The 12,992-nt window shown below is 44.9% G+C and overlaps 1 protein-coding gene across 1 annotated transcript; it reads left to right on the top strand.

Moving 5' to 3' along the window:
* The first annotated feature begins 2,925 nt into the window (after positions 1 to 2,925).
* Positions 2,926 to 11,498, top strand: LOC116450016. The gene is made up of 11 exons (XM_032122044.1): positions 2,926 to 3,261; positions 3,767 to 3,901; positions 4,685 to 4,809; positions 5,076 to 5,144; positions 5,324 to 5,437; positions 6,191 to 6,306; positions 6,600 to 6,655; positions 8,050 to 8,102; positions 8,838 to 8,965; positions 9,760 to 9,916; positions 11,005 to 11,498. The coding sequence occupies exons 1-11, from the start codon at positions 3,052 to 3,054 to the stop codon at positions 11,090 to 11,092; spliced, it is 1,251 nt and encodes a 416-aa protein (XP_031977935.1). The 5' UTR covers positions 2,926 to 3,051; the 3' UTR covers positions 11,093 to 11,498.
* Positions 11,499 to 12,992: the final 1,494 nt, after the last annotated feature.

The following is a 12,992-nucleotide window of genomic DNA, read 5'->3' as shown; positions in this document are numbered from 1 at the left end:
AGAAACGATGACAACTCGGGCATGCTTCTGCATCCTTTTTTTTCTTGTAGCATGACCACCATCTAGTGGGACACGGGCAGCCAGTGCATAAGAGTTGTGTGTGCTGATAAGTGCAATAAAATACAGCTGCTCACATGCCTGTTTGTCTCTTCTTCTGTGATGAAAACCTTGATTTTACATATAATAATCTATTTCCCCACAGCTGGGTTTCACACACTAAATCAGTCGATGCCAGTGTCTCTGCTATTCAAATAGAATTATGTAAATATCTATAGACGCAAGACCATAAGAGCTGATCTTTTTCTAAAACTGCCTTTTCCCTCTATGTTTTCCTTAATGTAGCTAATATGCCATTTATGCAGGAATGAAAACAAAACGAATATTATATTCTTAGTTGTATTATATTTATTATTCTCTACTATATTAAATTATAGTGAGCTTAACCCTTGAGAAAACTACCATTCTTGTGCTTTTATTTCTGGATGGCTGAGATACAAGAATTACCCAGGAGTTACAAAAAAGTCAGGTGCTGTGTCATCTTTTTTTAGCAATATTGCAGATGCTTAAGACAGTATGCAGAAGGTTAAATTTATGCTAATCAGGAATTCTTAAAGTCAGCTTCCTTTTTCTTTGTGTATCAGTCACAGATTTCTCATTTCCTCCTGACCTTAAAAACAAATCATTTGAGTATTTTCCTCCCCACACTTTTGCTAAACATGTGGAGCAGCTCTTAGGCTTGTTTTAATACACACAGCGTTGGTGTTGTCATGCAAAAAACATCCCCAGACATGTCAGGACTTTGGTTCTTCTGCAAGTCCCGCTGGTGTGGAACCCATTTCCACCACAAATAATATTGCCAAGATAAACTGTTTGCCAGAGATAACTTCAAGTCCTCAAACAAATTACCTAAGAAATGTGGAAACAGAAGGTTGCATGAAACAAATTGTTTCCATGCTTCCTGTCCTCACAGGAAGGAACGGAGCTTATCTCTGTTACAGATCCCCCAGGGACACACACACTCAATGCCTTCACCGTGGCTTGGGGAGACTCTGGGAGGTTTGGAATGCTTCACATATCAGAAGAACCGTATGAAATCTTCAAGCCCCATTCCTCCTCCCCTCAGAAATGCAAATATTGAAATTCAAATGGTTTGTGTAAGGACTCTGACAATTTGGCGAAGGGCAGCAAAGCTCTTGGGTTGCACTGGGAGCAAAAAGAGTTACAAGAGTCTGTCATTTGTTGTAGCCCCTTCCATCTCAGGCAGACTCGAGCTGCTGAGAATATAATTATGTGCATGTTTGTAAAGTCCCAAAGGTTTGTCATTTGTGTGGCTCTTTCCCCATTGACTATTGCTTTGTGTCAATAATGTCTTTAAATTCTAGAAGAAAAGAAAAGCTGTTTTTCATAATCCGTTCCCTTCGCAGCATTTCTGTGGACGAAGCCACATCTGCCGTGCTGCAGGTGCAGGCTGATAACATTGTGACACATCTCTTTCTTTCAGACTGTTTTCAATCCCTCCACAGCACAATCTGAAGTATGAAAACAACCTTATTATCCCTTTGGCTCTCTGCCTACTCTAGATGCTTAACTTTAAGATGTGCCCCTTCAATATTGGCTGAAGCAAGGGTGATTTACAGAAATTAATTTCTGAGCCTCATTGTCTGAGTCTCTGGTGCCGTCTGTCCTTCTCCTTTTAATTTGATGTGGCCCATGGACACCAATAAAGCAACACAGAACAGTTGTGCCAGTCTCAGAAAAGGGAAGCTGTGTAAAACCGAGGAACCTTTTTAAGAAGATAAAAGGAACATCATATATACTAGAAGCTTTTGAGGGAACAGTAGAAACATGATCACTGAGGCAGTGTGAGTGAACATCAATATCAGGACAAACTAGATAAAGGGCAGGAAGGAGCAGCAGAAAACAAGTTACATTCAGAGAAGAAAATCAAAAGAACCATAAGCAATGATCCGTTAGATGCAAACCGGGGCAGAGGTGGTTATAAAACCAAACTGAGGCACAACTGAAACAAGGCATTAAAATGCACCATAAATGCTTTTGAAAGTTAACAGGGAGTCCGCTGAGAACTTTGGAGAGCTAACAAGGAGTCAAAACACCCAGGAGACAAAGAAAGCACAGGTTCTGAGAGCTCTAGCTTTCTCCAGGGCAAGATGAGCTTCACTTCAACTTCTCCTGAGAGGCTGGGTTTGTTTCAGTGTAGGAAAATGAGACTAAATGCTTGCTAACTGCAAAAGGAATAAAAAGATCTCTTGTGCAGCCAGCCAAAAGCCTTCAAAAATACGGCATCTAGAAATGGTACCTATAAGAGATGCTGAAGAGTGGGTGGGGCTGTTTGGCTCCTTGCGTGAAGTGAGCTGCTGCCTGTTGGCTGGAGCCGGCAGTGGGAGCAAGTAAAGGACGCACTTACGCCAAGAGCCCAATAAAACAGGATCATAAATCATAAAATCATAGAATAGTTTGATTTGGAAGGGTCCTTTTAAAGGTTATCTAGTCCAACGCCCCCCTGCCATGGGCATCTTCAACTAGACCAGGTTGCTCAAAGCTACATCCAAATGTTTCCAGAGATGGGGCATCCACCGCCTCTCTGGGCAGCCTGTGCCAGTGTTTTACCATGCTCCTTGTGAGACACTTATTTCATATATCTAATCTTAAACGGACTCTCCTTCAGCGATCTGCAGCAAAGAGTTCGGTGCCTCGGGGAAGAGAGCCTAATACCCACTTTTTCTGCACCGCATCACTGGACGGTTTCCTAGAAATTCGGCTGCGTCTTTCCCAGAAGAATTGCCTGAACTTCCCTTGGAGTGCATAGTAAATAAAAGGCGCAAAAGCAGCTTCCCAGAGTTGGACAAGCCCCTCGCGGAAATGACTCGAGCCATCCCGGGACACGGCGGGGAGCGGCCGCGAGGCGGGGTTTGGAGGCGGCCGGAGCCAGCCCCGCACCGGGCTCCGCACCGCGTCCAGCTCCGCACCGCGCCCAGCATCGCTCCGCACCGCGCCCAGCATCGCTCCGCACCCCGCACCCCGCACCCCGCGATGCCGGCGCTGCCGGCGCTGCTGGCGCTGGTGGCCGTGGCGCTGCTGGCGCTGCTCGGGGCCGGACGAGCAGCCGCCCCCGGCTCCTGGGCGCCGCTGAAGCGCTGGGCCCTGGGCTGCGTCCTGCTCTGCCTCGGCGCCTGCAGGCAGCGGGCGGCCGGAGGCACCGCCGAGCCGCGGCGGCCGCGCCCGCTCCGCGCCGACCCCCACGTGAGTGGCCTGGGATCCCCGATCCTGAGACCGCCTTCCCCGGGATCCGCTTCTGCGATACCCTATTCCCATTCCCTGGCATCTCTGTCTCACTCATCCCTGGCACTTCCATCCTCAGCATCCCCACGTTCCCTCAGAACACCCTTTCCCCTTTGGACTCAATCTTCCCTGGACCTACGCCACCTCCACCTCCACCCCACTGCATCCTCTGCATTCCAGCACCTTGCATCCCCCTGGCAATCCCTCAGGTACTCCCGTTCCCTGCGTCCTGGTGCCTGGCAACCCTCACTGCCCAATTTTTATGAGCTCTCCTGTCTTTTGACTGATGTTTCACTGCTGCTTGCAGAGGTCTCTGGCTGTTCTCGGGGTGCCTGCTATGAAATACAAAAAGTGAAAGTAAAATTTGATCCCTGAGAGGAAGCCTATGGAAAACAAAAGATTGCTGACCTACTCTTCTCCCTTTCCTGCCTCCAGCTAGAGCTGAAATCCATTTCCCTCTCCTCAGGCGCTCGATTCCTTGTACTTCACTGGCTTTGCAGAGACCAACAAGACCTTTGTGATCGCTCGCCTTGCCAGGCGTCCCGCAGGCCTCTGTGAGATGTGGCTCTTCCTGAGGCTGGATGGGATAGGGGAGTTCGAAGTAAGTGCTGGATGCGGGGTGATGTTCAGGAGCAGTTTTTAACTCCCGTCTTGAGCCTGTGATAGGATCCCAAGCCAAAATTAATGTTCTCTGCATCTTCACACCAGTAAGACACCAGTGCTGTGTCTAAAGGCAGTGGAAGAACTGGCCAGAGTACTGGGTATGTCCCTTTTTCAGTAGGATCTGACACTCGTTCCCCTTTCCCATAATGTGCACAAAACCACATATTTTCTAAAAAGTGGCTTATTAAATCCCCCAGGAAGAATTTGAGCATCCAGTATTTCCAATAAGGTGCAGCACATGGTTAATGAGTTCCATTTTCTGCTTATGGTTGGTTTTCCCCCCTTTTTTCATTTTAATGCTATAAAACCATTTGGAATTGCCTCTTTGAAAGAGAAGGGAAAGCTTTTAGGGAGTTTTATGCACATCTGCTTCATTCTTGCTGAAAAGAAAGCTTAATCAGATATAATTAATCACATTTTTGCCTGTGGATTTTCTTTTTCTGTTAAGAGCTGGCTACATAGTAAAGAAGGAGAGAAGACCTGACATAAATCCCTTTGTACTCAACTCTCTTTATGTTCACAAATCTGTTTCACTAAGTAGCCATGACTGGAAAAAGCAGGAGAAATCCTATTTGCAGAATATGGGGGGGGGGGGGGAAAGATATAGGATTGATGTGCATTATTTTGGGTTTTTAGTAATATTTAGTATAACAAGACTACTTTGTAGCATCATCACAATTGAATAAAGCAAATATTTTCCTGAAATGTTTCCTCTTTTTAGCACCCACAGCATCCAAACATGATGGTGAGAGATGAATCCGAAGAGATCTGGAGTGGAGGAGGGCTCACTATGGAATACTTGGAGCCCCAAATGTGCTGGAAAATAAATTTTGATGGATTACTCAGGTATTGCAGCCCTCCCTAATGTCATTTATCTATACTTAAAACCAAGGCTTTTTCAGCACTATCTGGAAACATATTTAACCAACTTGAACCAAAAGCTGTTTGGTAACTGACATACTTTGATTTTAAAGGAATGAAATCATATCTGGTAGGGTATAGTATTATAGATTCTTCTGCAGTGTCTCCTATTCCATCCGATGACAAACACATAAGAAACATTTGGTTGTTTGTTTAGGAGTGATATAAAATTATAGTGCTTTGCCTTGCAGGAAAGGACCCTACAGACAGCAGTGGACTGAAGAGGAAGGAGAACTCGTACCAGTTAAATTCTCTTTGCAGTAAGTGTTTAATCTTTGCTTTGGGATGTACAGTGAGCTCATGGCTCATTTAAAATGGTGAAAATCAGAATTTTCAAAAAAAATACAAAGATTTCCACTGTCAAAGTAGCAAGGTACAACTTGGCCTAGCATGATCTGGATGCTAATAATGTCTTTTTTTTCCCCCTCTTTTTTCCTAGTTGGGAGAACTCCACAGAAGTTTTTAACTTTAATGTTGACAGTAACCCCAGCACATTTGCTCGTGCTTTAGCCCAGGAGCCATGGACTATCAAGCTCTTCCAGAAGGTCAAAAAGTGAGAGGCAAGATCAATGTCTTCTGGGATTAATAATAATTTTTTTCTACAGATCTCTTCAAGGTCTGTTGTGTGTTGTAGTTGGTGGAAGATTTTAGAAGGTGGGTTTAAATTTGAAGTGTTTTAATAAAGGACATGGCTCCTGTTTTCAATGCCACACCAGACCCGGGGGATCCTGCTCACGGGTGGGATCTTCCTTCATGTGGTGAAGGATGGGGGTGAAACCTTCAGCATCAGGAATATTTTTTATTCTTTTTTCATTGGTTTAGCCAGCTTCCAAAATCAGTGGTCCAGGTATATCTAAGGAAAGGAATATAACCCTGTGAAAAACAAGCTGAAGTGGGTGTTTGAATTACTATACAAGCTCTGGAGAGCTGAAAATATGAGCATCAAGAATATGTTGTCCAAATAGAAGCAGAAATTATGTATATCAATAATGTGTGGATTTTGGTGATACCTGCTGAGTTCTGAGCAGCAGCTGTTTGGCAGCCCAGTATTTCTTCAAACAAAGGATGATTTTATAGTCTGCCAGGGTGAGAATTTGCTGTTGTTTTATTCTCAGGTGTCTCATCATGTAGTAATAACTGGGAGATGTAGAAGTGATTGCTGATGTGCAAAATCTGGGCTAGCCATGGTCCAGATGCTCTGAAAGTTCCTTCATTTTGGGATATAAATCCATCAGATTGGCATCAAGGCTTCTTGAGGAGACCTGGAGATCTTGTCTGTGCTGATCCACTCTTTTCTTTCTTCCAGACAAAGAGAACGGCATTTCCGACACGAGCAGTGGGGCCAGTCTGTTGGAGAGATTGACATAGAAAATCATGGGAAAATGGAACTTTCCCTCAGAGGCGTTCGGAGCCACTCCTATGGTAACAGCACTGGAAAGAATTCCCTCCCTTGGGAATACCTGCACTGTAGCTGGCACTGGCAGGGCAGCGAGACTGAGGATTATCTGCTAAAATAACCAGGACAATGCCTGGGCATGAAGTTAAGGCATTCCAGAGGAAATACCATCACTATTTTGGGGATGTACATTGCTTACCACGTTATCAATTACTGGGTATTTCTTTATCCAAAGTTAATGCCAACTCAGGTCCTGTTTGTTCACACTTCCCAGGAATGGTGAACTTCAGGTTGGGGGATTTTGTTCTTTCTTTTGCAGGTATCCGGAACTGGGCTGACATTTACCGCTATGTCATGATTTTGGCACACTTTGAAGTAGGTATTAACAGGGCAATGTGCTACTTAACCAGGAAATTTTTCTGACCTTTTCAGGCATATTTAAGTACCTATAAATAAGGAGTTGGGAGCATCCGTGGTGTACAATCAGAGGTGCTCGTGGTGGCAGCATTAGCCCAGATCAGTGTCAGGAGCAGCTCTCAAAAGCAGAGCTATGTGTATAAAAACTGAGATTTTGCTACGCTGATTGAAGCAAAACTTGTTTTGATAACTGGAAATGGTTCATTTTGGCTTTTTAAAGAAAAATTCGGCAGGTAGCTTTACAGGAGAGTTTCTCAGCTGCTGCAAGTACCCAGCACTTCATGGAGTTGCTGCAGTGCTGATTCCCATTAATGGGAAGCCTGAGGTGTTTGAGGCATCCTAAGCCTTCGTGACAGCAGTCAGCAAATATTTCTGCCTGTGCTGAGCAATAATTCTCTGCTTTGCTGTGTGCAGGAGAGGCAGGGCTGTGGCTGCTGGGAGCACACAGCCCAGGGACAGGCTGAGGGCTGGCCCTGCCAGCTGCCAGCCAAACCCAGCAGATGCTCCTGAAAAGGCATTTCCTTTGCCAAGCCAGGCGTGAAGCAAAACTCTCTATTATAGGCAGCATTACAAGGGTTTAGCCTGAATTCTGAATAAAAGTTCTTTTCCCAGATATATGGGGCCAGCACAAAAGCACAGCTTGGAAAATCCCACTTCTGTGCAAATCCTGATTTATCACGTGCCTGTGTACCTTTTAATAAGACTGAGCTTTGGCACCACAACGTATAACCAGGTAGCAACCTCTCCCTGTTCTTCAGTTATTCAGGACTCACAGTGACTGTGGCTGTTCTGCCCCTAATTAAAAGCCAGCTGACTTCGTTAAGAAGTTTATTGCAGACTGAAGTTTGGAGTCCTCTTACCCTGAGTGTCTGTACATTTATAGCATCACAGAGGAGGCTTCAATTTGCCTCAGAGCAGCCCAAGTGGAGCATGAAGGGTTCCAGACTCAAGGATGGAAGAGAAATTAGTAAAACCAGGAGATTCCAGTTCCTTCTTAATATTTTCCCTATCTGCTGCTCCCAGACATAAACTAATACAGGTTAGAAAAGAAGTCTGGTCAAACTACATCAGTTTTGTACTCCTTTGCAGGCTTTGTTTCCCTCCTATGTCCTCTTGCTGTGGACTTCCTGTTGTCCCCATTGTCCTTAATTTGTCCTGAACATGTTTGGTTTATATTCCTGGATTTGTTTGCAGCCAGATTTTCATGGAAGATGTAGTGAGAGGCTTTTAAAGTATGAAGCCATAGCACATTGCATAAGCTGAGTTATATCCAGTGTTTTCTTGGTCCAGCTGGTGAAGGACCCTCCGAAATGAGTCTGCATGACTTTGGCTGCTTTGTCTTTCTCTTGCAGGATGGGACTGCAGCACATTTAACAGTTATTAATATGCCAGCTACCACAACTCAGTAAGTGACCAAAGAACTTTATGTTGCTAAAAAACCACTCATCTTTAAGGTGACAAAAGCTGCACTACAGGACACCTGTGTGCACATTCTTGCTTTGAACCTGCACAGCCCAATTTCCATCCATGCCCTCATGCTCCCTGCTCCCAGTTTTTCATTTGCAGTTAGTCACCAGGATGGCTTTTACCTTCCCTTGTTTCCTTCCCATTCAATGACTGAAGGCTGGTGCAGCTGCCTGTGTGACTGTCTGGATGATTTAGAGGTACAAATTGGGCACTTCCAGCTGTTTGAGAAGGTGTGCCTGACTGTAGTCTGCATTCCACAGGGAGCCCTGCCTTGTTGACTGGTGTGCTTTGCATCCAGAGTACGAAAGACCCATATCCGTGGCCCCAAGGTTGCTCCAAGACCTGTCCAACCTGGCCTTGGACACTTCCAGAGAAGGGGCAGCCACAGCTTCTCTGGGCACCCTGTGCCAGGGCTTCACCATCTTCACAGGGAAGAATTCCTTCCCAATATCCCATCCATCCCTGCCCTCTGGCAGTGGGGAGCCATTTTCCTTATCCATGCCCTTTTCCAAAGTCCCTCTCCAGCTTTCCTGGAACCCCTTTAAGCTCTGGAAAGGGCTCTAAGGTCTCCCCAGAGCCTTCTCTTCCCCGGGTTGAACAATTCCAATTCTCTTGGCTGGTGTTTTTGAGTTTTGGTTGAAATTTAAATCTGCTCCATTCCTCTCGCCTTCAGCCTCAGTGTAGGTTATGTGTTTTTTCCTGATGGGAGGAAGGCTGGCATTGAGTGGTCCAACGCCTCCCTGGCTGAGATGGCTGAGGATGGGATTATCCAGGATGAGTATGGAGTCAGTTTTACTGCCGGTAAGCTCAACACAGTCCAGCTACATCTGCCTTCATTGCAGGGATGCAGTTCCTTTAGCGGAGGAAAGACTATTCAGTGGGATTCCATGTGATCTTGGGGAATGCATCACCTCACATTCTCACCTGAGAAATCAACTTAGAACCCTAAAATCCTGGTTTGGGTTGGAAGGGACTTGAAGATCCTCTGGTTCCAACACCCCTGCCATGGGCACTTCCCTGCTTAAATTAAATCATAGGTGTGGTGTGTCCTGGGTGAAATGTGTCCACTGCAGGAGCAGGGCTGCAGGTTCCAGAGGGAGAGTTCCAGGTCCTGTTTGTGGTGACTGTTGCTCATATTAATCCACATAAAATATATATTCTGGATATGGCATGGGGGAAAACCCGGACTGGATTGTTCATGGGCTAGGGAATGAGGGGAAACCCGGACTGGAATTTTCCATAACACGGAATGGGGGAAAACCCGGACTGGATTCTTCCCAGAATACGGAATGGGGGAAAACCCGGACTGGATTTTTCCCGCAATACAGCATAGGGGGAAAACCCGAACTGGATTTTTCCCAGAGCATGGAATGGGGGGAAAACCCAGACTTTTTCTGGGGGTTTCAAAACATCTGTTATGAGGTGGATTCAGCTGGAAATATGGTTGATCAGTTTACTTGATTTACAAAGCAGACAGAACTATTCCTCTCCAGAAATGCATAAAAACCCCCATATGCAAAAATAATAGTGCGAATTTTGAGATAAAATACTCCTGAAGGTCAGTGACATTGTTTCCTTTTTCACTCTTCTCCAAGGTGGCAAGAGCTTTGATGTTTCTGCAGCTCTGGATGAGCAGACCTGTCCCGTGGTGTACAATGGCCTGACAGGGAATGGAGTTTTCCACGAGTGCATTGCAGATTTCCAACTGAATGGGTTAACACCAGGCTGGGGCCTGGTTGAATTTTATTACAGGTAAAATAATGACAGGCAGGAAGAGGTAAAGAACTCCCATCCTCCTATATTGACTTATATGGTTATGTCTCCATAGATATTTGAAGCAATATGCACAGATTTTTTTTTTACGTGATGTAAAAAATGTTGTTCCTTTAGTGCTTAATGTGTTTATGAAGTTGACAAACACTCTATATATTATTTGGAAAGGAATGATTGCACAAGCACTTCATGGGTGCAGCCAATTTGTTTGTTATCTAGCTTTCTGTGGGTTTTATATAGGTTTCCATATAGGTTTATCAGTTGCAGGATGGTCCATTCTCGATGCTCTCTTATTTAGAAAATCTGTCCCATTATAGAAATAAAGAGTCCTCTGCCCCAAACAGAGGCTGTTTACATGGTGAAACTTGCTCACTCAAGGATGTGTGTGGACAAGATTTATTTGAACAGATAAATGTTCAGAAAATCCCCACAGGAATGGCTCCGTTAGGGGCAAAATTATATTCACAAAGAATGTGCTTCCCTTCTCAGTGAATTGCTGTTCCTCCAGCCACATGATTATCACACTCTTTCATTGGAGTCTTTTCCATATGGAGTCTTTGCTTTCATGAAAGAAAAAGGCAAATGTTGTTGTTTACATTTAGTTTGCTTTTTAAAATAAACACTAATCCTTGGCTGTCAGAGGAAATGCCATAAATGACTTTCAGGAGATGCAGAGCTCAGCTCCTTCTGAAAACCAGACACATTTAAAGAACATTAAGCAGGCCAAGAGTGCAAAATACCTGCTGGGTGAACTTGAACCTGCTGCTGCTGCCAGGTAACTGCTCCCTCCCCTCTCTGGCTGTCCAAACCTGCCTGGTGGAGGAAATGACCCAGCAGGGAAAGCCTCAGATAAAACCCAAACAGGACACGCTCTGCAAGTCCAGACAGTCCCATCCAGCTCTGGAGCCACCCCAGGGAGTCTTCATTTGGCAGTGCTGACACAATTCCTGTTGGCTCTATCCCATATCTGCTTCCAGATCAACCCCATGGTAGAAATGAAAGGGTGGGGGTGTTGTTCTTCCTCCTTGCCACGAGACGCCAACTTAGCATTGCCTCTCTTCCCACAGGGATGAGGCCGCGCAGCCGGTTCCAAATCTGCAGCTTGGTTCCAAAACAGAAGGACCTGACCCTGCCACCAAAGGCTCTCCTCCATGATCACTTTCAAGCTTGTCCCAGAAATGTTAGCAAGCAGCAGCTTTCAAAAAAAGTATAATTCCCTGCAAAAAAAACGCACTGGTTTGAGTGTGGAACTCACCACAGGATGCTGGGGAGGTCGAGGGTATTAAAGGATTTGGAGAGAAATGAGATACATTTTTGTTAGTGCAGCTTTCAGTGGTTGCTAACCAGGGTGGTCTGGAGGCAATTTGAAGGAAGTCTGATTGCAGGAGGAGTGCACTGCGAAGGATCACTCCATGCTCTGTGCTTTGGTGTTTTCCCTAAATTGCCAGCTGCTCCCCACCGTGACGACCAGGACCTCAGGCTCTGTGGATCTCTGACCCAATTTAGCAGCTCCTCTGTTCTCTCAGATTTGTATTCGAAATAAAAACTGTGTATTTCTGAACCCTCTGGTTGTTATAGTCATTAAAACGTGGGAAAAACCTGTTACAGGAAACTGCACGGATTTGATAGTTATGTCTATGACTGTGTAAAACATGAAGTGGAAGGAGCAGGAGAAATCACATCTAGATGAGGTGTCCTCTAGGAATAGCATTAATGGCCAGTGAAATAAGTGGTATGAACATGATTTTCCCTTGTCTGAACTTAAGCCAGGGTCTGGTAATCCAGTTTAGAAAGGGATCTGAATTCCTCATCATTCCCTCGTGGGTGCCTTTTTAACCACAGTATTCACGACAGTCACTGGCCCAAGGTAGCCCACAGTGTATTCCCTACTTAGATGGCTATTAAATACTGAAAATTGAACACACTTAAGATATATATTAAATATAATGAAGTGGAAGGTCTGGAGAGGAGAAATTAAGGAAAGATGCCTTATAGTTAATAGTGCCACCATTCCATTTCAGAAAATAAGGAAATCTGAGTGCACATCTTTGTGTTTTTATAATCCCTGCTTAGGCTGACACTGGAGGAGACTTTAATAGAATTTAATGGAGAGTTTTTCCTTTCTGAGGCAGTCCTTGCACCTGTTGCTACAAGAGCTTTATATGCTTAATGGATGCATGAATATAAAATGGTTCCACCTGTATATGTGACACGCGTATCCCAGTTTGGGATGCATCTCTGAACAAGGCTGGGATGCTGCAAGCAGCAGCCTGGTGTGCTGTAACAGGCTGATCTTATCTCCTGCAGCTGTGAGAGATTCCCATTCCCAAATTTCTAACCTCATCCCTGTTCTGCACTTGTGCTCTTGAGCTGCACCCCAACAGGTGCGGGTGCTGTGCCCCTCCGTCCACCCCAAACCACCTCTGGATGTGCCAAGCTGACTTCTGAGTGCATTGATTCAGAGCTCTGGATTTTAGCTGGACCTCTATAAACACTCCTCCAGTTACAGTGGTATTAAGAGCCACATTCTTGTGAGCCTTGCACAAACCCAAAGATGTCTTAAATCTGTCTGTGCTCTCGTGGTCTCGAGGTGCTGAAACAGGGTGCTTCTAAATTACTCCAGACAATGGTACTTTGACAGGAGGGAAGGCCTTATGCCTCTTTTTACACCTAAGAAATCAGTCAAATAGGTAATTTTAGAAAGGTTAGAAAAATAGCGATGTTATATATCACAGTTTGTTCCTATTAAGTGTGTGGCTTGTTTTGCTATGATCTCAGGAACATCTGTTCCTTTTTTCTGTGGAGTTCTTGTCATCTCTTTCCCTTTCACTTATTTCTTGCAGGCTAAAACATTAACATTTAGAAGGTGGAAGACGGGCACATAATAAAGCAAGGTTTTGGAGGTGTCAGAGCATGCAGATGATGAGAAAAATTGTTAATTATGACTCTGGAATGAGAAATCACTGTAAAAAAAATTTCCCTGTCCAGGCCAAAAATTAAAAAGCCATCCCATCAAGGAAGGGATTGGTCTGGCCGTTTCCTAATTCCAGAAACT

The sequence above is a fragment of the Corvus moneduloides genome, chromosome 12, assembly GCF_009650955.1.
Source record: "Corvus moneduloides isolate bCorMon1 chromosome 12, bCorMon1.pri, whole genome shotgun sequence".
NCBI lineage: Eukaryota > Metazoa > Chordata > Aves > Passeriformes > Corvidae > Corvus > Corvus moneduloides.
Note: the sequence above shows the minus strand (reverse complement) of the source record. Positions and strands in the feature narration are given on the sequence as shown.

Coding starts and splice junctions, on each gene's coding strand:
- LOC116450016 (XM_032122044.1), top strand. CDS start 3,052: ATGCCGGCGCTGCCGGCGCTGCTGGCGCTGGTGGCCGTGGCGCTGCTG. Junction 3,262..3,766: donor CGCTCCGCGCCGACCCCCAC/GTGAGTGGCCTG, acceptor CCCTCTCCTCAG/GCGCTCGATTCCTTGTACTT. Junction 3,902..4,684: donor ATGGGATAGGGGAGTTCGAA/GTAAGTGCTGGA, acceptor TCCTCTTTTTAG/CACCCACAGCATCCAAACAT.